Here is a 23466-nt window from a genome sequence, read left to right on the forward strand (position 1 = left end):
TAAATGAATTAGAAAACATACTGAGGAACAAATTAGGGAAACAACCCCATTTTTAATGTCTCAAATGTAAAATAACTTTGAATGAACCCAAACCCAAAAGTGAAAACCCTCTATAGTGAGAACTTAAAAAACTAAAGGAAAAATTGAGGCAGACACTAGATGGAAAGATTTTCCAAGCATACACATAGAAAGAAAAATGTGAAAATAACCATGCTACCAAAAGCAATCTATAAATTCACTGCCGTTCTAGTAAAGACTCCAGTGAGTTTCTTCGCAGACATGTAAAAATATCCTAAAATTCATATGAATTCACAAAAGTCCCCACAGACAAAGCAACCCTCAGCTGCTGTGTTCTGTTGTTGAGGCTTGCCTTTGAGCTTCCTATTTGAGCTTCTAAATATTTCACTTCCAGATTTCCCTCCATTTGGGTTTTCTTTATTGATCCTACTTCCAGATAAAGCCTTAAACTGTTTTATCCATTTTTTCATTTGTTTGTTTGTATTTCTATAGATTACATTAGTGTATTTTTATTTCCTCTTTAAGGATCACTGTCATACTCATAAAGGCTATTTTAATGTCTTTTTCCTGTGCATCGAGTATGCTGCATTTCTCGGGACCTACCATAGTAAGGTTGCTGGGCTCTAGAAGAGACATATTGTCCTGGCTGTTACTGATAGTGTTTTGACCCTGGCATCTACACATATTGCTCCTTGATGATCATAATTCTCAAGGGATGAGGGTTTGTTTCTTGTTTTCTAATGTCCTCTTTTCTTTGGAGGATAAGGTGGCTGTGTTTTGCCTGGAAACAAATGCTCTAGGATTCTTCCAGTTGTGGCCCTGAGGGTTCCAGGTACAAAGTGTTTCTAGGTATGGGGAGGTGACACTTAAGAATGGGAATGGACTTACTAGAAAAGGAGTGTTGGATCCTGGGTGCCTCCACAGAGGGGAGAAAAGCATAGTATTCCACCAGGATCCGCTTAATCTCCTGAAAATGTGGGCAGAGAGTCAGTAATGGCCACAGCAGGTAGTTTGCTACAGAGCTGGGGATGAGACTGGGATATTGCATTTGGAGGACAGAAGGGAAAGTAAATATGCGAAGCTTGCCTACCTACTTAGCTAGCCTACCTGTTTCTCTGGCAAGCTTGGCCCATGAGTTACCAGAGAATGCTTGCTGGAGTCACGGGTTAGGATAAAGGGGGAAATGGAGGGAAAGGTTAGAGGAGAAGATCCGCTGGGTGTAGGGCCTGCGCCAGATGGTACAGGAGCCGAGAACTGGCCTGGAGACTTAAAAACACACGCACACACAGACAGACATAGACACAGGGACGCAGGCCATCCTTGATACAAGAGTGCCAAGAATGCCCCCTTTATTGTGCTCAGGGGCTCTGGCCACGCCCCAGCTCTCGAGATCTTTCAGCTGCAGACTCCTCAGAACCCACTCCCCTGCCATCAGGGTCTTGTGCCCAGAGCAGCTGCAGGCTGCTCAGAGCAGAGGAAAACAAGTTGTTTACAAGAAATTCAGGGTCTGAGGGTTCCTAGTCCTCAACAGCAGAAGGAGGGGAGGTCACATCAGGTGGGGATAAAACTGGGGTTGTATTTGCAGAAGAGGGAGAGGTGAAGATCTGCAGTTAGACTACCTGATTCCACTTTGGACATCTTATTTCCATCCTTTTGCCCTAAGCCCATCTTGTTTTTGCCAGTGAGCTACAAGATGGGTCCTGCTTTTTCAATCCAATCTATTATTCTTTGCCTTCTGCTTGGAGAATAGAGGCTATTAACACATTGAGTTAGTTTTAGAAGTTATGTTTTATTCCTACCATTTATATGTCCACTATGAAAAAAATAGTAAAAGTCAATTCTTTAAAAAATGATTTTTGTTCAAATAATTTTAAGGAAGAGGGCACAACAAATACAGAACACTTTGAATGCATTGAGCTTCCTGGAAATACAAAAGTGATTCTAATAAAGACTCCTAGTAATAGGGAATAGAGAGTGTAAATTGGCCATATCTTGTTTTCAAGGGAGGCTTCCAGTACTGGTACTGGGTTCCATTCAATTAAGTTATTTATTAGTCAAGGGAGTCCCATAGATATCCCCAAACAACCCAGGCTGTGGCTCAGACAATAATTTACTCTCAAAAAAAAAAAACAGAGTGGGTCACCACTGCCAAGAACAACAGCCATACAACTACATGGAGCCTTCACCCCATGTTCTAGTCTCTTTGGTGAAGGAAGGTATTTTAAAGGATACTGAAACAGAAATGTGAACACCAACCCACCTATAAAACCTTTGACTTACAATCAGTTCTACCTACAAAATATGCTAGGGTATAGTGGCACAGAAATTGTGGAAGTAGTCAACAAATATCTGATTTGACTTAAGGCTCAGTCCATGAGAAGGAACCCATACTGGATACTGTTTAGTAACCAAGAACCAGAGACTAGATAGCCCAGAGACTCTTAATGATATTCTGCTATAAGTACCTTATCCAGTCATCATCAGAGAAGCTTCTTCTGGAAGCATATGGGAACAGATGCAGAGACCCACAGGCAGACATTACACAGAGAAGGTGTCTAAATGGGTGGTCTCCATCAAATCCTTTCCTTCAGAGTTCAGGGAATCCTGCAGAAGAGGAGGAAGAAATAGTATAAGAACCAGAAAGTGTAATGGACAACAGGAGAACAAGGCCCTTTTGATTAACCAAGCAAGGCAAGGCAAATAAGAGCTCACAGAGACTGAAGCAGCAAGAACAGGGCCTATATGGCCTTCTGAGTTATATATATATATACGTATATATATACGTATATGTATATATACGTATATATATATATATATATCATAGCTTTCAGCTTAGTATTTTTTATGAGACACCTGTCTATGAGAACGAGTAGATGTCTTTCTGGCTCTTATATCTGCTCTTGGGACACTCTTCCTCATGGTATCATATCAACTGTGATATTATAGTTTTTGCTTCATCTTATATTTTATTTTTCATGTTTGCTTGTTTTCTCTTAGAGCCTGTTCTTTTCTAATGAGAGATAGAGTGGGAGTGGCTCAGTGGTGGAGTGGGAGCTGAAGGGGAAAAACTGAGAGAAGTAGGGAAGGACAAACTATAATCAGGATATATTGTTTCTCAATAAAACGACAAAGAAAGAAAAAGTGATACTAGTTGCTGAGATTATAACTGGAAAGGAAACAACCAAAGTAAGAAATGTAGTTAGTATAGAAAGATAAATACATATAGATCCACGAAAACTACAGAGAAAAGGGAAATGAAAAAATTTAATATAAAGAAATGAAGTGGTTTTGTCTAAAAACAAAACAAAAAGTAAAAGCAATAAAGAAGACAAGGTCTCCTGGGTAAATTGGGAGCATGGGGTTCTTGGGGGAGGATTGAAGGGGGAGAAGAGAGGCAGGGAGGGGAGCAGAGAAAAAAAATGTAGAGCTCAAATAAAAATCAATAAAAAGAAAGAAAGAAAGAAAAGAAATGCAATTGGACAATGTAAAGCTATCCCAGATGTCTAGGATCTGACACAGGCTCCCTACTGCAGGCTGGTCTGTGTCCCTAGGAGAAGAGAAAAAGAAAGAGAACACAAACATGGCTAAGTCAGGCCTGCTAAACAGACATTAGCATTCAAAGAGGACAGTGTAAAGTGAAGAGACAAGAGCTATGTGGCAACTGTGCCTTGCATCTAGCTTGTGTCTCACAGTTTAAGTAGCTACAGTTTGCCATGGTGATCCAACTACGGAACTTGTCGATACCACTCTATAACCATCATCTCTATGGCTATGTCTTTCTTCTAATGCTTTGACTAACACTAGTGTGGGAGAACTGTCTGTATTCTGTCAATCATGTTTTAAATAAATGCTGATTGGCCAGGAAGGAAGTATAGGCAGGTCAACCAGACAAGAAGTAGAGGCAGGGCTATGAGAACAGGAGAATGCTAGGAAGGAGGAAGCCCATTCCTCCTAGTCCAGCCCAGACTACAGAAGAAGCAAGAGGTGAGCTGCCCCTCTGAAAAAGGTACCGAGCCATGTGGCTAACATAGATAAGAATAATGGGTTAGTATAAGCTACAAGAGCTAATAGGAAGACTGAGCTAATGGGCCAATCAGTTTTATAGCTTATAGAGATCTCTGTGTGATTTTCTTTGGGGCTTACCGGCTGTGGGAACAGAGCAGGGCAGAAACTCAGACAACAGAGCAGGCCCCTCATGTTACATAACACTGTACATATCTCTGTCTCAGTATTTATTGTTTTAAATGTGTTTTTTTAATGTGTAATAGACTTAAAACAAAGTCAAAACTGAAAATTAAGATTCTTCACAGATTGATGAGAACTACTATTCTGGAGCTGCCCTAACCATGACAATGCCTAACCATGATGGAAATGCCCTGTATCTTCTGCCACCAATTGGCACCCACTAGCCACAGACACTCACTGAGCTGGAACTCTAGAAACCATGGCTATTACACCTGAACTTCTGAATGTTTTATATTATTCATTTAAAATTGACAGTGCAGACAAGGAGCACAGTTTAACCTTTCTCATCTGTGTTCTCCACAGCATAGATATAGCCAATTGTGAATTTAAAATATTTGGGGGGAAAACGTTTCTTTGCTGAAAAATGTACAGATATTTTCCTTGTCATTACCTAACCAATACAGTATGAGCATTGTTGTTATTGTATTAGGCCATTTATTACAGGCAATGTAGAAATGACTAAATATATATAGGATGATATGCATAAATTCCATGCAAATATAAAGCCATTTATAAAGGAACTTCAACATACATAGATTTTGCACCTACAGAGAACTGAATTAATTAATTACATATATCAAGGCATTAGCTAAGAAGCAGGCTCTACTGCTTGCTTGCTTTGTAAATTGGTCTCTTAAAGCTTCTATTAGCTTATCGCAAAATGACAACTAAAATAAATTCAATCAGATAGATTACTTCTGAGCCTTAACAAAATGCCATCCCTAGATGTTTCACATCTGCGTCCACAGGTGGCTTTCAGTAGGCATTAGTTAAGGATAGGGTAGACAGCACTAAAGATGGTAACTATAACAGTTTCAGGGTTCATTAGAAAAAGTCATTTGGGTGGGGAGATAAGTGTTTAGCTAATTTATGCAAGAAATAGGATGCTTTGAGCATCTTGGGGAAAACTGGAGATGGAGAGACTTTGTACCTGGTTGGCCTGAGGGGGGTTGGGGTATTTGGTCTCAACAGCCTCATGAAGACAGTGGATGCTCATTTTGTAAGCTGTTGATGCAGGAGTTCCTTTGGGATGTGTTAAATATAAACAGCAGCTGGGCACCGTTTTTGGCCCATGTCCATCTCATTTAACCCAATTTAAAACATACATTTTGGACATATTTAGTAAACAATCATTATCCAGGCATATATTTACCTAGTTCATCTAAAAATCTCTATCAGCCGGGCAGTGGTGGCGCACGCCTTTAATCCCAGCACTCGGGAGGCAGAGGCAGGCGGATCTCTGAGTTCGAGGCCAGCCTGGTCTACAAGAGCTAGCTCCAGGACAGGCTCTAGAAACTACAGGGAAACCCTGTCTCGAAAAACCAAAAAAAAAAAAAAAATCTCTATCAGTTGTTTTTCTTGACATAATTATGTAGTCTGGCCCCCTTCAGGAGATATAAAGCACAGATAAGTTAAGGAAGAGAAATGTCAAGCATTGTTTGAGATATGAGGCAGGAAAGTAATCATTGAGATAGAAAAACCTCAGAATATCTGAGACAAATGCCTACAGAATGACACTCTGTGTGCAGCCAATATAGCCTACTGGATCAAGATAAACTTTGCTAAATTAGCCATGCTGGTCCGTGGTGACTGAACAAAGGAGAATTTCCCTCTATGAGAGAAAATCTAGGACTGATATATAAAGAAGGGACCCATTATATTTCTAAGAGTCAAAGCCCACAGTGCATATGTCAAGAATGCTATAGTAAGCAAACTTCAATGGCAGAGGGAATCTGAGGCTAAGCAGCCACATGCAGGAAGCCAGCGGAGATTAGCCAAGAACACTTGACTTAGGCCAAGATCAGTCTTGGTGCTTGCTGGGAATATAGAGCTGGCACATGGCATGCTGTAGGGTCTTCCACTTGATATCCTAGAGTGTCTTCTCTTTGGCTAGGGACAGAGCACAAAGTTCAGGGATTTGGGTCAGGACAGAGGCCTGTGCTCTCTGATATTTGAGTTACAATGTCACCACACATGTTAAGAGTAATAAAAAGTACATCAACAGCACATTAAAGTAGAAAGCTGCATGTTAGACACATCTAATACTAGAGAACCATGTTTCGGAACGATGAAAAAATAAAAAACCACACACTGTCTAAAAAGCCTTAAGGAAACAAGGAGAGCCCAAACAGAAAGCACTGATTTCTACCAGTTTTACTGGGGTGCCAGTTGACAAAGGAAAACTATGGAAAAAGCCTCGTCCACTGTTTCAGACGATTGGTAAAGGATAGGTTTAGAGAAAAGTCAATAAACTAGCAAGTGCCAAACTAGCCAATGCCAGCCATACCACCAGCTTCACCCATTCTTGCTATACAGAAAACATTGCCTGTATCCTTCTCTACAATCAATTAGAAGAATTGTTGTCAAGGAAATCATCAGCTGTGTCAACCACTTGGGTGAGTAAAAGCCAATCATCATCTTAATCTTAGTCAGCCCAATAGAATGGACAGAGCCAATGAGGAAGGAGATGGAGATGAAGAAACCATGTTTTATCTTTTGAATTAAGGTCAGCAATGTAAATCAGCACGCAGCAGCAGAACAAAAGTTAGGTCTCAGAGCAAACCCAATGTCTGGGCAAACATGATAAAAATTTTGGTCATTATAGAATGAAGAGATAGGAAGGGGGAAAGAACAGTAACTTTTTTTGAACTCAAGGCAGCAGATAATCCCTTAGTCTCTGCATTTTAAAGGTCTGTAGGTGTCTGTAATAGTCTCCATCTGTTACAAAAGGAAGCTAATTTGACAAAGAGTACATTATTTTTGTCTGTAAAGATAAGTATTTATAATATAGTTAAAATTATACTGGTGAAAATTCAGAGACTAAGAAGCAGCAGGAGGCTCAACCTCTGCTGATATATCTGCAACACAACCCCGACACCTAAGGCTCAGAGAAAATCATGGAAGAGGAGTCAGAAAGATTGTAAAAATCAGAGGCCCAGGACACCAATAGCTAGATACCATCCCCTCTACACGACAGGGAAAACATACCCATAAAATCTCAGCAATGTAGTTGTGTGAATAAGACCAGCATAATGACAATACCCATTGATGTGCCAAAATTGACAAGGAATATTCCATAACGTTCACTATCAAACGAAGAGCTACAAGCAATCAATGACTACTGAGAGGAGGAGAATCCATTTTCACTATCAGGAATGACAAATGCAAGCATAAACAGCAGCATACAAGATATGGAAGAGAAAATCTCAAGCACTGAAGATACGATAGCAGAATTAGACTAACCAGTCAAAGAAAACATTAAATCTAACAGAAACTTAACACATAATATTCAGGAAATATGGGACACCATGAAAAGGCCAAACTTAAGAATAATAGGGATAGGAGAAGAAGAAGTCCAACTCAAAAATACAGAAAATATATTAAGCAAAATCACAGAAGAAAACTTTCCCAACCTAAAGAAAGATGTGCATATAAAGAAACAATAAGCTTACAGAACACCAAATCTTCTGGACCAAAAAAGTCCCTTCATCGCATCATAATCAAAACAGTAAACATACAGAATAAAGAAAGAATATTTAGAGCTGCAAAGGAAAAAGGCCAAGTAACATATAAAGGCAGACCTATCAAAATTGCACCTGACTTTTCAATGGAAACAATGAAAGCAAGACGGTCCTGGTCAAGCATTGTGCAGACATTAAGAGAACATGGATGCCAGCCCAGACTACTATACTCAGTAAAAACTTCAATCATCATAGATGAACAAAACAAGATATCTCATGACAGAACCGGATTTAACCAATAACTACCCACAAACCCAGCCCTACACAAAGTACTAAGGAAAACTCCAACCTAAGGAAGTTTAGCTACATCAACAAAAACACAGACAATAGATGACCTAACAGCAGCAAGTCCCAAAGAAGGGAAACACACACAATAATACCACCATCAACAAAAACTAAAGTAACAGAAACTAGCAATCACTGGTCATTATATCCCTTAATATAAATAGACTCAAATCACCTATAAAAAAGATACAGGCTAACAAATTGAATACAAAAACAGAATCCATCCTTCTGCTGTATTCATGAAACATACCTCAACTTCAAAGACAGGCATTACCACAGGGTAACGGGTTGGGAAAAGATTTTCTGGTCAAAAGGATCCAAGAAACAAGCTGGTGTAGCTATCCTAATATCTAACAAGATAGACTTCAAACTAAATTCAGGCAGAAAAGACAAAGAAGGACATCTCATATTAGTCACAGGAAAAAAATCCATAAAGTGGAAATCTCAATACTGAACATCTATGCCCCTAATACAAGGGCACCCTCATATGTAAAAGAAACACTAACTCTTAAATCACACATTAAACCCCATACACCAAGAGTGGGAGACTTCAACACTCCCCTATCACCACTGGACAGGTCTGCAAGACAGAAACTTAACAGAAAAAAAAGGGAACTAACAGATGTTATTACTCAAATGGACTTAACAGACATATATACAACATTCCACCCAACATAAAAGAATATTTCTTCTTCTCAGAACCTCATGGAACCTTCTCAAAATTGACCACATTCTAGGTCACAAAGCAAACCTCAACAGATACAAAAAAATTGGAATAACCCCGTGTATTTTATCATATCTCCATGGCTTAAAATTAGAATTCAACAGCAACACTAATTTCAGAAAGCCCACAAACACATGGAAATGAAACAATGCTCAGCTGAATCACCAATGGGTCAAGGAAGAAATAAAGGAAGAAATTAAAGACCTCCTAGAATTCAGCAAAAATGATCAGATAGCATACCCAAATTTATGGGACACAATGAAAGCAGTGTCAAGAGGAAAGTTCATAGCACTAAATGCCAAAGAGGCTAGAAAAATCCCACACTAATGAAAAAGAGACTGTGAATATAGGAGGAGGGAACGTGGAAGGAGTTTGATGGGAAGGGAGAGATAAAAATGATGGAGATGCATTGCTCATATAAGATGTTCTAAAAAATAATTTAATAAAAATTTAAAAGCATACAGTCTTAGCAGTGAAGATCTGAAAGCAGCTGCCTGGAGGGAGGAGCTCCTGGAATGTATAAGTACCTTATTGTATTAAGGGAATAATTATTCCTATATGTTTCGGCTGTCTTCAGATAAACTGGCTTTCCTGAGGAGCAGTCTCCTGGCCAGGTGACTGACAGGCTCAACTGGATTAATGACCAAGAGTAAGTATAGTATTCAACGTTGTAATGTTTGCATAGATCAGAACATCTCTACCCAGGGCAAGAGGCAGAGTTCAGTTTCCATTCTTCTGACTAGGAGAAGTAGCTTTACTTTGATGGCCTTTAACTGTAGCCCTAATAGCTCCTCCTTTGCATATGGTGAGTGGGAGGTGGAGTCCCAAATTGATCATGGGGTACAGTTTCATCATGAGTGGCATTTAAGCACACTGTCCTTTTCATTGCCTACAAGACCCTGAATATCTCATAACAGATTTGTCCCATAGCAGAATGATCGATGTATGACTTCATAATCTTGGTCTCTGATATAAGGAGTAAGCACAAATTTCAGCAGTAATAAAGAAAATGGTGCCAAATACTTGAATCAATTAAATAAAAAATAAAACTTAAATCAAACAAATAAAATGCAATTAATAAATCATGCCAATAAAATGACTCAGTATATTCTTACCCTTTTTCTTTAAATTAATAAAACAAATACTTCATACAGTAAAACACACAGAGAATTCAAGGCATAAATAAATGGCATTGTTATCTTCACTTAGAAAGTTCTTTGGGATAAAAACATGCTCTGGAAATTGGTTAAAGTCATTATTCATTGATGTGCTTCTGTCTACTAATTGAAGTTCTCTTTCCTGTCTACTAATTTTACCTTCTTCATTTCCAAATCATCAGTTTTTCTACACTTTCCTCCTCGCCTATCTCAGTGACACTGAATATTATTTTCAGGTGCTACTAATTTAATATTGTTTGTGAGCTCTCTCAGCCAGATTGTCATCATCAAAGCCAAGGGAGGATGCCGCCTTGAGAGAACTGAGTGCCAAATGAAATTACTGCAGGTGAAGGCTTTGATTTCACTATTTTCCTCAACAACGCTTCAAACATGTGGATGAGTATTTTATGTGTGACTCCACAGCGCATGAAATCCATATAGCTCTGAATGAGGAGAAAGAAGGCTAGGTGCTGGACTGTCCCCACTAAGTCACCTGTGCCCTCTGCTCACCTGACAACGAGACTGGTGGTCAGGGTCAGGACCAGTATTTCCAGGTTCTTCGCCTCTTATCCAAACAATTGAAAACAAGGGCTCACACGGATTTTCAAAGCCATCAAGACAACTTTAGTCACAGCAAAACTATAGTGAGGTTATCGAGGGAGACAGTGTCAAGATTGACAGCGGGGTCACAGGAGTGCATGGGTGCGCAAGGACCTTCATTTTAGAGGGTTCAAGAGAAGGAGTAGTTTGATTACTGAGAGGTATAGTGGGTATGTTTCTCTTTTTACTAAAAGATTAGCTTATATATTCCCTGTTCCTATTGTGCTGGTCCCTTCCCATAATGCATCTGATTTTAACCATATGCATATCCAGATATGTGTAATAGTCTCCATCTGTTACAAAAGGAAGCTAATTTGACAAAGAGTACATTATTTTTGTCTGTAAAGATAAGTATTTATAATATAGTTAAAATTATACTGGTGAAAATTCAGAGACTAAGAAGCAGCAGGAGGCTCAACCTCTACTGATATATCTGCAACACAACCCCGACACCTAAGGCTCAGAGAAAATCATGGAAGAGGAGTCAGAAAGATCATAAGAATCAGAGGCCCAGGACACCCATAGCTAGATACCATCCCAGATATGCATAGGCATAAGATGCTAAATAAGATATTCTTCATAAAAGATTACTAGGGAACACAGTTATGCATTACTTACTTTCATCCAAAATGCACCCAGGCTAGACTGACCTTCCTATTATTCATGCCCAGATACATTGCCAATGCACATGAATAGAAACTGTCTAAATTCTGCTGTCTCTAGGGCTAAGTACTCTTGTACTGTAGTTCAGAGATGGGGTACATGTAACCTGATGCAGGTGAGGGATCGAGGGAGTTCTGATGTTTTGAAGTGCGTGGTTTGGGGAGAACTGCATGTGCACATATCTGTAGGTAAAGGAACAAGGCTGCCAAGTGCATTATTACAAGGATGTGTGTGCATAACACCACACCAAATAGGGTCCCGGGGTACTAAACTACTTCCTATGTGTGCCTCCATCAGGTGGACATGGTTGGGCACTTGCTGTGCAGGGCACTACCCTGACCACTCCCTAAACAAGCCAGGCAGTGTCCTAAGACCCTCAGCCTTCTTTCAGCAGATTGACCATAGAGTGTGAACTGTGGCTAACTTCAGAGAATCAGAAAATGACATCTCAGAGGAGGAACAGTAGTAGAGTGTCTCCGTGGAAGAACAGCTCAAAGCTGGGGAATATTTTCAGCAATGAGAATTCCCAGGATCTTGACCTTACATAAATTCATTATGTAAACATAGATAGACTGCTAGAGGCAGGAGCACTTCAGGTCAGCAGTGAGAGTCATACCCTTGAACTCTGAGTCCATCATCCAGCAAAGTGAAATCACCTTGCATAAATCATTCCCAAAGGGTGCTTGCTGCACCAGACAGGGATGAGCCCTCTGTGTGCAAAGTCCTCAGGGTCTCACCTACCTTGAAATAGATGTAGGGATGCTCCGTTCAGAACAGCATGAGGGAGACTAAAAAGACTCCATCGGGTATATCAACAAAGTAAATGAGGACAAGGCATGGCAGAAATCAGTGTTAGCTTAGAAGCAGAAGAACCGAGATTTCCAGAAACTCGAAAGATCCTTCCCACAGGAAGGTATTGAGAGATGATTAGGAATCTCAATCAGATGACATTGAAAATTAAGCCAGTTTTGATGAACATACCATCAATGACATTTCATGCCGAGGGTAAAAAAGAAAGTTGGGGGAGGGGTGACGCGCAGTGAGGTGGGGAGCGTTAAGCTTCAAAGTAACAAAATCATCGGGCTCCATTTTAGGGAGTCACTGAAGACACAATGCAGAAGGGGATAGCTCGACACTCCAGAGACCTGCAAGGTGCCTCAGAGTGCGAGGGAGGGAGGAAACTGCATTTCTAAACAAAGTCTGAAATTTAGACATTCCGTAAACAAGTGTAGAGCATCCCTTTGCATTTAAGGGTCGAGCCTTAGTATTGCATTCTACAGCCTGGAAAACATACTTCCAAGGATCTATATACTACGGAGTCAGAGCCCAGGGTTTGATCTGGGTTCACTGCCCTCAAGTAACAGGCGCTTGGCGTCTGATTTAATTTAAAAGTCGTGCTCTGGGATTCCGGTTTCTTTGTCTCACAGCCACATGCACGGGATTGGGAGAGTTCAGTCTCAGCCTGCATTAGGGAACTGAGCTCAAGTACAGAGGACAGACCAGTGTTCAAGAATTGAGAGGAACCAAACTGACAAGGCTCACACAGAGCCCGTCCATGTCCTGGGGGAGTTGGGAGGACCTTGGACTCAACATAGTGTAGAGAACCCTGATGGCTGTTTGGCCTCAAGAGGGAGGGAGTGGGGGTGTGGGTGGAGGGGAGGGGAGGGAAGGGAGAGGAGGAGGGGAGGAGATGGCAATTTTTAATAAAAAATAAATAAACTGGAAAACAAACAAACAAAAAAAAAGAATTGAGAGGGAAGGAGGGGAGGTATGGGTGGAGGGGAGGGGAGGGAAGGGGGAGAAGGAGGGGAAGGAAGGGGAAGGAGGAGGGGAGGGAAGGGGGAGGAGGAGGGGAGGAGATGGAAATTTTTAAATATAAAAAAATAAACCATGAGAAAAAAAAAAGAATTCATTTCGGAGCTAGCTCGGGACTCCTAAACCTCTCTGCAATGCCGCCACCTACTGTCCTGATAAAAGCTGAGCACAGGCGAAGCGGTTGCTGCAGAGCTACCGCGGGATAGGGAGGTAAGGGAGTCTCTTTGTTGAGCTAGAAGAGAAGGCATCAACTTGAACTTGAAGCATAAAGCGTGATCTGACGCAACTGTTAACTCGCGCTGACTTTAAAGTCGGGTTAAATCCTGAAAGAGAAAATTCTTTAAAATTAGATGCGGTTAGAACCGCCATCACGACATTCAGGACACACACATACACAAAATCCAGGTTTCTCAATCTCTGCAGGGTCACAAAATGCAGCCTCCAAACACAGGGCCTGGGTGCGGTCTCTCTCTCTCTCTCTCTCTCTCTCTCTCTCTCTCTCTCTCTCTCTCTCTCTCTCTCTCTCTCTCTCTCTCTCTGTTTCTCTCTCTCTCTTGATGGGGGGCAGGGAGGGCGTGAATGATCCAGGTAATCCAACAACGTCTGTCTACCTTGTAAAGTTCAAGATTTCAGTAGTTGTTCATTTCACGAGACTAGACTTCCGTTTCCTAGATATAGATTGCCACACCAGATGGGAGAGCCCAGATTTAGGGTGGATCGTTTAAAGAAAAAGATCTAGATTCGGGTTGGGTCTTTCCACCTCAAATGGAAAGACAAGCAACCAAGAAAAATCCCTCATAGCTGTATCACAGTGCATATCAAGTTAGCTAGTTAACTAGCTGTCAGCGGCAAGGCCCATCTGATGCAGGTTTCCCTTCCTGCCTGAGAAAGAAGCGAAAATGGACAACTGGAAAGATGAAGCAGTTAGCAGAACTCCTCAGGCTACCGGAGATTTCTCTGGTTCAAACTCATAGAGTCCATTGGTACCGGGTATGGTGTAATGTGTACCGTGTGCCCCACCGCCACCCACCATCCTGGCCCCTCCCTCAGAGGGGCAGCCATGTGGGGAAACAGCTTGTCTAAAGACCAACTGAAGAATAAAGTGACAGTTCTCTCACTCCATAAACAATGACAGGACCGTGGCATCAAACACACCATTGGGAAGAGTGAGAGGCAGGCATAGGCCACCACAGACTCCTGCCTACCCTTGACTCCTGCAGGCAGATTCTCCAAGCCCACTGCACTGGATGGAAAAGCCCTCCTGAGAATCTAATGCTGCCGTCTGAAAGAAAGGGAGTCTCTGCTCTGTATTGCCTTAGATCTGCCTTCTTCAGAACTCTCCCTTGTTCAACAGGCTTCATTACCTTAACTGGTATCTGGCACTATTTCTTTGGCTAATAATTTCCTTCACACTGTAATTCCAGGTAAATCTCTGAGTTTCTGTTTCATTACTTCCAAACTGTTCTTTTCACCTATAACCACAGCAATGTATTTTCCCAGAAGATAAAATCAGCCCTTTCAAACCTTTATTTTTTTTTTAATTTGTTTTCTCAACCCTTGCCTATATCAGCTTCAGAGAGGAGAAAACAAAAGGAAAAAAAATTCCTCTGATCACGGCCATGAAGCTTAGTTATAATAAGGCTATAGCTCAGAAACTTATATTTCAATATCTTATTTCTTGCTTTTTTATGTTCCCAAAGCTTTGGAAATTGCAACCCTTCGAGCATTCAAGTCTCTTGAAAATTAGCCATATATTCTGAGTTCTTCTCTGCCTTTGAGTAGCATGCCAATACAGTCTATTATAGCAGATAATATATTCACATTTCAATATCTTCTCCAATTACTGTTACTACAGTTGCTGATCTATGAGTCTCACACTAGATCTCCAAGGATATTATAGACAGTAATTGTATTTAAGTATTTCCAAAGTATAGCATTGCTCGCTATCTACCTCAAATCAATATCTGATAAAAGATTCCGTAGCTAAAATTACTTCCTTTTGAGGGACCAGTTCTTGTATTAGTCCTGATAGTCTACTTTTGTGCCAATTCTCAAATTTTAACACATGAATATTTCTTTCTTCCTTATGTAGCCATCTAATCAGAGCTGTCTGGATCACCATCAAATAATGACTGTGGCCAGCCCGACTCATTTCTTTTCAAACATCTTCATATTCGGCACGCAGCCTCCAAAGAAATGCAATGAAAGAAGATGAAAGCTATCTATGAAGTCTTTTGGGTGCTCGTTTCTAATAACAATTGTGTTTCTTCTTAATACAGCAGCCTTTTCTGAGGGTCTGCTAACTGCTGGGTAGCAAGCAAGCAAGGAGTCAAGATATGGCAAGAACACAAATAATTTTATTCCCAGCTCTTGTGCTTTTCTCACTCTACTAGAGAAGATAAATGTGTGAATAACAACACATTTAAGCAGTAATTGATTACTGTGACCAATAATAGGATTAAGCACAGGACAATGCAACACAACCACACACCTAATTTGGCTGTGAATAGTGGCTTGACATTTGGGTCCAAAAGACAAAGAGATGTCAGAATGAAGAGGAGAGAGAAGCATCAAAGCTTTACAAATGGGTGGAGGAGGGTACCACCCATAACGAGTGTTGTATCTACCAAGACTGTGTACGTGTTTAGGGTATACTGAAACCACAGTTCCCATGGAGTCTTTGTGTGGAGATGTCAAATAGACAGTAGGCACTAAGGCGGAGCTTATTGGAAAGCACTACCATAATGTAATATTGTTTTGCTTTCTTCCCTTTGGCTAGCATTCTCATTTTAGAAGACAGCTTAGTGATACTCTATTCCTCCCACAAGATATACTTCAGCAACTGATATGGTGCATATACTGAATGCACACCAAATGCCTGTGTATTAAATATTTAATCCCCAGAGTGGCACTATTGGAAGCTCCTGGAATTTTCGAGAGGTGACTTTAGAAGAGATCCTCAGATCATTTAAGGTGTGCCCTCAAAGGCACTACAAGGTCTTATCCTCTCCCTTTTTCTCTGTTGAGTCCTGGCCACTGAGAGATTTTGTTCTAGCTCATTTCCACCATGATGTATGGCCTTGCCATAGGACCAAAGTAAATACCAAAGCCTTAACCCCCAAATCTGTGAGCCAAAACAAACCCTTGATCTTTGTTGGACTGGTTGTCTTAGATAGGTTTGAGATGAGTGTCAGAGGAGCCCTAGGCAGTAAGATGATGGTCCTTCCTGGAGAAGGACACAAACATCTGTAATTAAGGAGCCACAAATAGCCCCACCTCGTGAGTGCCAGCCTCGTACTCAATAGCGTTTAGACGGATTTATCAGTCCATGTCAGGGAGGCTAGCACCAGGAAGAAATCTGCCATTGCAGGCACAAGGATGGCATCCCTCATTCCATACCCCACCAGTCATTCTTTAAAAAACCACAGATTCCACCACGTGAATGTTTTTGTTTCTCACTCTTGGAGCCCGTCCTACTCAGCGAGAGTTTCTCCTTTGGCTCTCTAATACATTTGCATATTGAGTGCTTTTTCTGTTGATTCTGTGAACTTCATTCTTCATAGCCCCCGAGACCTGGTCCTGGGTGACAGAAATGAGCCGATAGTTTTTTCATAGTAAAATATTATTTAAAAATTTTACTCCTTAAGGAAAACATATATGTGCAACAGACAGAGACCATCACCGAAAACCACAGCTGACCAAGCTGCAGACCAGTGGAGCTCGGTGCCAGAGATACATCGACGACACGACTCCAGCACTAAGGCTCACGAATCATTCTGCAGGACTAATTTTAAATGAGAGCATTCTCATTGGCAGCCAAAAGATTTTTGACACGTATGAGTCATTGAACTATCAGCGAGAAAGTCTTGGCACTTTAAACTATCACTTTGCATACTCAATATGCCAGTAATAACAATTAAAAATTGGCCATTTAGTGAAGCCAGGGTTTTGTAATAAGAGAGAAATCCCACTCTGAAAGGGACAAGGCCACTCATTTTCCTGTTTTATTCTGTGTAGTTCATTCAGTCTCAGAGGCGGCAAGCACTGGTCTGAAATTCAGCTTCACCTTATTTTAAACTTGTGCGTTTGCTTGTGGAATGAATGTTGATTGTAGACCCTTAATGTGAATACATTAGTAGGAGGGCATTTATTTTAATTTAGTTCACGATTACTAAAGTTTATAGAAATCTGTCTTGGAAAACCTCAGAAAATTATTTAAAATGACTCTTCATATGAAGGAAAATCTTCAAGAAAGAGAGAGAGAGAGAGAGAGAGAGAGAGAGAGAGAGAGAGAAAAGAAAATCAGTTGAAGGTCATCATGCAAGGAGACCATGATGCAGCAGCAATTAAGAACAGGCATCTATTTTAATTTTTCAGGTGTGTGTTGATGAGGTGAGTTGGAACTGTTTAATTGCTAATCTCTCAAAGGAAGGAACACACCATGTTAATTAAATGCGGCGATGATAGAAAATGTGGAGGTGGATTAATCACTTCTAATGACAGAACAATTTTCTTTAAAAGTGAGTTTTACAAATAAGAAGTGGAATTAACCAAAAGAGAACGCTGTCCTTAGAGAACGCAGGCACATGTGCGAGCATGCTCATGTGCGTGTACACACGTTCACCTCTCCCCCCCCCCACACACACACGTGCACGCACACAGGCAGCCAAATCCTCCTGCTGATTAGATTGCGGGGTGTTATGCTTTTAAAGTTGTTATTTTAAAATAACTCACTAATGACCAGCACTCTTTGAACTAAGACAAGCAAAGAACTTGCTATATATATAATTATATATATAACATTCTGACTTGGAGTGAGAAATAAGTGCACCTCTTTAGCTGTTTGGGTCCACTTATGTTGCTATATGGTCTTTTATATCAATTATAAGCAATCCAAATCACTTTTCTCTGGCACCTACAGAAGGTAACATGCAAAACCTTTTAAAGGAATAGAAATTTGAAGTTATCATTTTCTTAACTGAAAATGCATTAGATATCTAGCCACGAAGAATGTAGACATCTCCAGGAAACATGTGAGTGTTGATTTACAAATATAGATCTTATGCAAACTGCAAGTTACAGAGATTACATAATGAAGCCTTAAGAAGAAAATATGTGGGACTGACTAATATCTCAGTCTAAACATCAGAGTATGGAAAGATGCAGGTGATGCTGATTCATGGCTCCCTAGACATGGAAGTAAGACAACCAGGGAGGAGTGGGCATGGACCAAGAGGTACAGCTCCTATATGGCAAAGGAGGCTTACCATGTTTTTCTCTCATATTAAAGCCAAAATTAGCTATCACCAGTCTGTCTCTCATAAACTTGGCACCCGAGTTTTAAATCTTAACACTCCACCCCAGCCGTCAAAGTGTCTGAGAGCACAACGGACCCCCAAATGAAAAATTGGCCAGTACCATGAGACAATCCATTGCTAAAATGAAAATTCTCTCTCTCTCTCTCTCTCTCTCTCTCTCTCTCTCTCTCTCCCTCCCTCCCTCCCTCCCTCCCTCCCTCTCTCTCTCTCTCTCTCTCTCTCTCTCTCTCTCTCTCTCTCTCTCTCTCTCTCTCTCTCTCTCTCGATGGTTTTCTCCCGGGCATTAGAGCACTTGGGGATAAGTTATTTAAAAAGTGGCTACAACACTTTAATAATTATTTTCCCTTTATTGACACAAAATACCTGACAAAAGCTACTTTGGGAAAGAATGCTATTTTGGCATGAAGTTATATTTTTCTGTCATGGCAATGAAAGTGTGGTGGTGAAAACTGTCGCAGAAGCAAGAGACACCTAGTCACGTGGCCTGCACGACCAGCAGGCAGAGACAAACAAATGCTGGTGCTCCCCTGATTTCTCTTCTACCTTTTTCTGGGCCAGAGGACATGGTGTGATGCTTCCATAGTCAAGGTAGATCTTCCTTCCTCAGTTGAACCTCTCTGCAAATACACTCACAAAAACCCCATTGTGTTTCCCTGGGGACTCTACGCTTCCATGTTGACAATCAAGATTAACCACCACAAATCTCTTCCTTGCAAACTTGGTACCCAAAGTTTAAATCTGAGCACTCCACCTGTGGTCTTCAAAGGGAATGTAGCTCACCTATAAAGGTCCCCCAAACAATAACTATTATAGTACTGTTCAACATCCGAAAGGCTCTTCTGAAACTCAAGAGAGATTCTTAACTGTGAGTCCTGTAAAATAAAAAAACAATACATTACACACATCCAATATACAGGGGCATGGAGTAAACGTTCCCATTCCAAAATAAGGTACATTCAAGAAATAGTGAACTGAAGAAGCCCTTAACCCAGTGAGTTCAATACCAAGCCTTGAAGGTCCATGTTTGGCTTCTGGTACCTGTAATATGTAACCATGCGCTAGGAGCCCATCCTCCAGTTCTTCCACCTTCTGAAGCACATCTAGCCAGCCTCTAACGTGGACTGGTCCACTCTCTCAGGAGATGTAAAATCATAATCCTGACATCTTCATCATGCTGAGGTCAGTTTCCTCTGCAACCTGACACTTCTTCACCAGAAGCAATGGGCTCTCGGGGCCTCCTTGCAAGAGACTGGACTCCGCTGTATATCTCCAGGCCTCAGTGGTTTTCTAGAGCTTTAACACGAATCTCTTTTATTTTTTATACTTGTAAAATGAGAACTGTAAGATGACTGAGTCATTGCTGAATGTGCTGCCACTTCAAGATGATGCTTGCCCCCTTCCAACACAGCTGTAAAGACTTCGGTGTGCCTTGGCTGGTGACCTTGCCAGAACACTTCCCTGAGAAGTGGTTTTCTGCAGAGGATTCTTTCAGTAGCATTCTCAAGTTGAGGTCTTTCTTTGTAGTTTCAAAAGTTAGCACTATCCGTTGTTGAATCTTCTTATTATCACAGTGAAAGAGGTTGCTTTTTTAAATGATACTAATCTCTTAAAATCTTATATCTGCTCTGTACAACCTACTTTGCATACATCTTTAAACCCTCACAATGTTTTTTTTTAATGTATCATGCATTTTCATATTATTCTGCACTTTCTCAGTGTAGAGCTAGGAGCTGTAAGTACTAACCATGACAAATTCTAGATGTTATGATATCTTGAAGTTCCTCTGATAAATTAGTAAGGAATGCTTTTGAATATACCTTCACTCATATTTCCAGAATATAATATCAGTGGCCTCTAGCCCACCCAACTCAGTCTTTGTTGTCTTCCAAAATCTCTATTGTCTGAAATTTCTCTTGGAATTTTGGTTTCACGTCTTCCATAATGTCCTATTAAGTTTTGTTTGTTTGCAACATTCAAGAGCATCTCCAGTCTGCATCTCCATCTCCATATATTTTCATGTCCTTACTGAAAACAAGTTCCAAAGGCCTATGAACTGTATGCTCAATCATATCATAGCAGCAACCCCACTCCTAGATACCAAATTTCAGTACTAGTTACTGCTCTCTCCGCTGTGCCAAAATGACAACTAAGAGCAACTTTTAAAAGGGAGGATATTTGGGGTTCATAGATTGAGAGTATAATCCATCATCACGGGAAAGGCCTGGTAATAAGAGAGGCTGATGTCACTGTAGACAGAACATGAGCGAGCTTATCACATTGTGCTCACAGTCAGGAAGAAGACAAAAATGAAGTCTGGTGCACCACTCACTTTTCCCATTATCCAGACTTGAATCCTTGCCCATGGTATAGAGACGCCCATATGCAGAGTGGGTCCTCTTCCCACCACAGTTAAACATCTTTAGAAATAAAGACAAACACAAACACATGTCTTCTAGGTGCCTCTAAATCTTGTCAAATTGGCAAGCAAGATTAAGCATCACAGAAACTTGCACAGTAAGCCAGAAGCAGTTTGGATCTCTGAGCATGTTTGTAATCACGCACTATGTTCTTAGCAGCACAGCAGATGCTCACAAACTCCACTGTTTCTTCCACACTCTCAAATATGTAATCCCTCCTCCAACACATTCTTCTGTTAGCTGCTGCTGTGTGGAATGATTAAATAAAAAAGGAGATACTGGTGTCTCCTTCCCCATTTCTATTTTATCCTTTCCAGCAAAATGGTTGGGCAGTAACAAAAAAAAAAAAAAAATAACATTGTAGGTACCTCTGGTTGTTCATTTTTAATAGCATGGAAATCCTCACCCCCATATTTTTTTTAATTAGAGAAAATTCTGGCTAAGATAAAAATTGTGAGATCTTCAGGTTGCCATCGCGCTGACAACCCCCCACAGATGCACCCTTCTTGCCTGGTGGCTCACTGGAGTCTCTCTGGAATCTAGCAGGTTCATTAGAATTCCAATCTTATGAGGGAAATGAACTGTGCATGTCCCACACAATTCTAAAAAATTACTCGGATTACCAAGATGACAGTGGCACGGAGGGCAGAGCCCTTTCAAGAGTGGGATCCTTCTGTGGGTCAGGCCCTCTGTCACTGCAGATGCTGTATACCCATGCAGTAGCCCCATGCAAACAGTCGATGATGGCACAAGGAATGAAGTGGCAAAATTCCATCTTCCCAAAGTCCCAAACTTAAACTGGCATTAGATTAAGAAAAGACAAGAATAACACAAGTTCCTCATGGCTCTGGAGCCTCCTCAGCCTTCGCAGTGACTTGAAGGCACAAAGAAGGAGTTAGTGTCAATAACCTACAACGAAGAATAAGCTATGAAACTGCCTACAGCAAAGGAAGACAGCAGGGTGGTCAATTCAGTAAGGAAGTGAATCCAGGAAGGCTTGGATTCATTTTAAAGGGTTTGTTTATAATGATTTTCTTTGGCTTAATTTCTAATCTTATCCATATGAATGCTACTTTATAGAGAAGATTCCTTCTGGGTGGAAACCTTATCTCCTACTGCAAGAAAGAACACAGCTGAATATTTTGTATTTTATCCTCTTTTTCAGTTCCATCTTGTGAGGGGACGCTCCTACAAGCCAGAATATAATGATTCTTTAAGAATTTCCACCAGACATAGTTTTTCATTTTTTCTACTTGGGCAGTAGTCTGAGAAGACAAGCTTCAGGGCAGGCAAAGATGGCACCACAACAACATTGCTATATACTTCTGATTTAGCTTTTATCAAATGTCGGATCTGCACAAAATATTGCATGGAAGAATGTTGCCCATCAGCCTATCCTGCAGGCTTGGCCTGTGAAAACATCACCTCCAGCACCTACACGGCTGCTTCCTGTTAGCTTTGATCTACTTTCAAAGGGATGACTACCTAATTAAAATAAGCAAGAACACAAAACAATAGAATGGCTTATTTTTATAAAAGCTGGAATGGAAGCGCCCAGGCATTCAGAAGTATATTTTATTTTACTTATGGTATGTATTTTATAGAGAGACTTTGCACTGTTATAATGTAAAAAGGTGATTATATATGAAGTAAGGTTCTTGTAACATTATCACTGACTCTTTCCCATCTCTAGATTATGATAGTTCTGTTGGTTTTGCTCATAAACAAACAGCAGTGTTCAATAGCAAGATTTAAGCACACTTTGAAGACATCTTCGTCTTTTAAATTTTCAAACCTGGAAAGTATCTGGTAATGATAAGATGTGATTGAGTACAGACACATTAAGAAAAAAAAATCTCTCTTTAAAAAAAAAAAGCTGGAATAAAACATAAAAACAGTAGATTAATCTTCTACCTAGAGATTTAGGAAGAACTTAATAAGCATGTATGGAATTATATTAGGGGTTCCACGTTTTTTCCTGTAGGCATCTGATTAGTTACACAGGCACTTCCTAACACAGTAGAATTGAAACACAGAGAAAAGTTCCTTGTTTCTGTCTTCAGATATATACTTACAAGATCTTTTCTTTATATTTACTTTAGAGTTTATTTTTCTTTTGGTTTGGTTGGTTTTGGTTTTTCTTTTTTTTTTTTTAAGTTTATTCAAAACAACAGTCTTCAAGCTCACTGTGGTGGCTGACCACGTCCACGACCAAAGCCTCCTCTAAACTGGAACTCGGTGGCTGAGCCAGCTCCGACCTTGGCTTTCTTGTCAGCACCAGGGGGCACAGTCCTCCTTCTGTAGGTGTCTCTGTCGGCCTCCCCTCTCGTGAATCTCGCCGGGCGCTCACCCTCTGGCCCTTTGGGCCAAGACCTGCCAGTTTCAGGACGGCTGCGGCGCCGGGTAGCAGGTACGATCTCCGGAGGTAGGTGGAGATAATCGCCGCGGAGATACTGGATGCCCTCATTCGTAAGGTACCAATAGAAGTGTCTCCAGGCAAACTGCTCCTTCACATAGCCTCTAGACTTCAGAGACTGCATGGCCTTCATGACATGAAGGTCGGGCACGTTCTTGTCTGCCAGCTCAGGGTGTTTGGGCATATGGACATCCTTCTTGGCAACCATCACTCCTTCTTTAAAAGGGAGCTCATAGATGGCAATCCGGTTCTTCTTGGGCATCAACATTGCTGCGGCTGCAGGGCCC

General features: G+C 40.9%; 1 protein-coding gene and 1 long non-coding RNA gene across 4 annotated transcripts in view; both read right to left on the bottom strand.

Moving 5' to 3' along the window:
* Positions 1-18673: 18673 nt before the first annotated feature.
* The window catches only part of LOC119816366, a 64513-nt gene continuing 59720 nt past the window's right edge, over positions 18674-23466 (bottom strand). For both annotated transcript variants that reach the window (XR_005285756.1, XR_005285754.1), the window contains one exon: positions 18674-19218. This is a non-coding gene — a long non-coding RNA (uncharacterized LOC119816366). The remainder of the gene's footprint in view (positions 19219-23466) is intronic.
* On the bottom strand, positions 22947-23447 carry LOC119816358 (40S ribosomal protein S10-like). Of its 2 annotated transcripts, XM_038332935.1 has the most exons (2): positions 23042-23447; positions 22987-22991 (listed from the first exon to the last, which is right to left on the bottom strand). In XM_038332935.1, exons 1-2 carry the CDS (start codon positions 23445-23447, stop codon positions 22987-22989), a joined length of 411 nt encoding a protein of 136 aa, XP_038188863.1. The 2 variants fall into 2 exon arrangements, with proteins under 2 accessions (XP_038188855.1, XP_038188863.1); XM_038332927.1 differs by having other exon boundaries at positions 22947-23447.

Source organism: Arvicola amphibius, chromosome 1 (assembly GCF_903992535.2).
Source record: "Arvicola amphibius chromosome 1, mArvAmp1.2, whole genome shotgun sequence".
Classification (NCBI taxonomy): Eukaryota; Metazoa; Chordata; class Mammalia; order Rodentia; family Cricetidae; genus Arvicola; species Arvicola amphibius.

What these genes read in the sequence shown, in the direction of transcription:
- LOC119816358 (XM_038332927.1), bottom strand. Translation starts at nt 23,447, where the DNA reads ATGTTGATGCCCAAGAAGAACCGGATTGCCATCTATGAGCTCCCTTTT.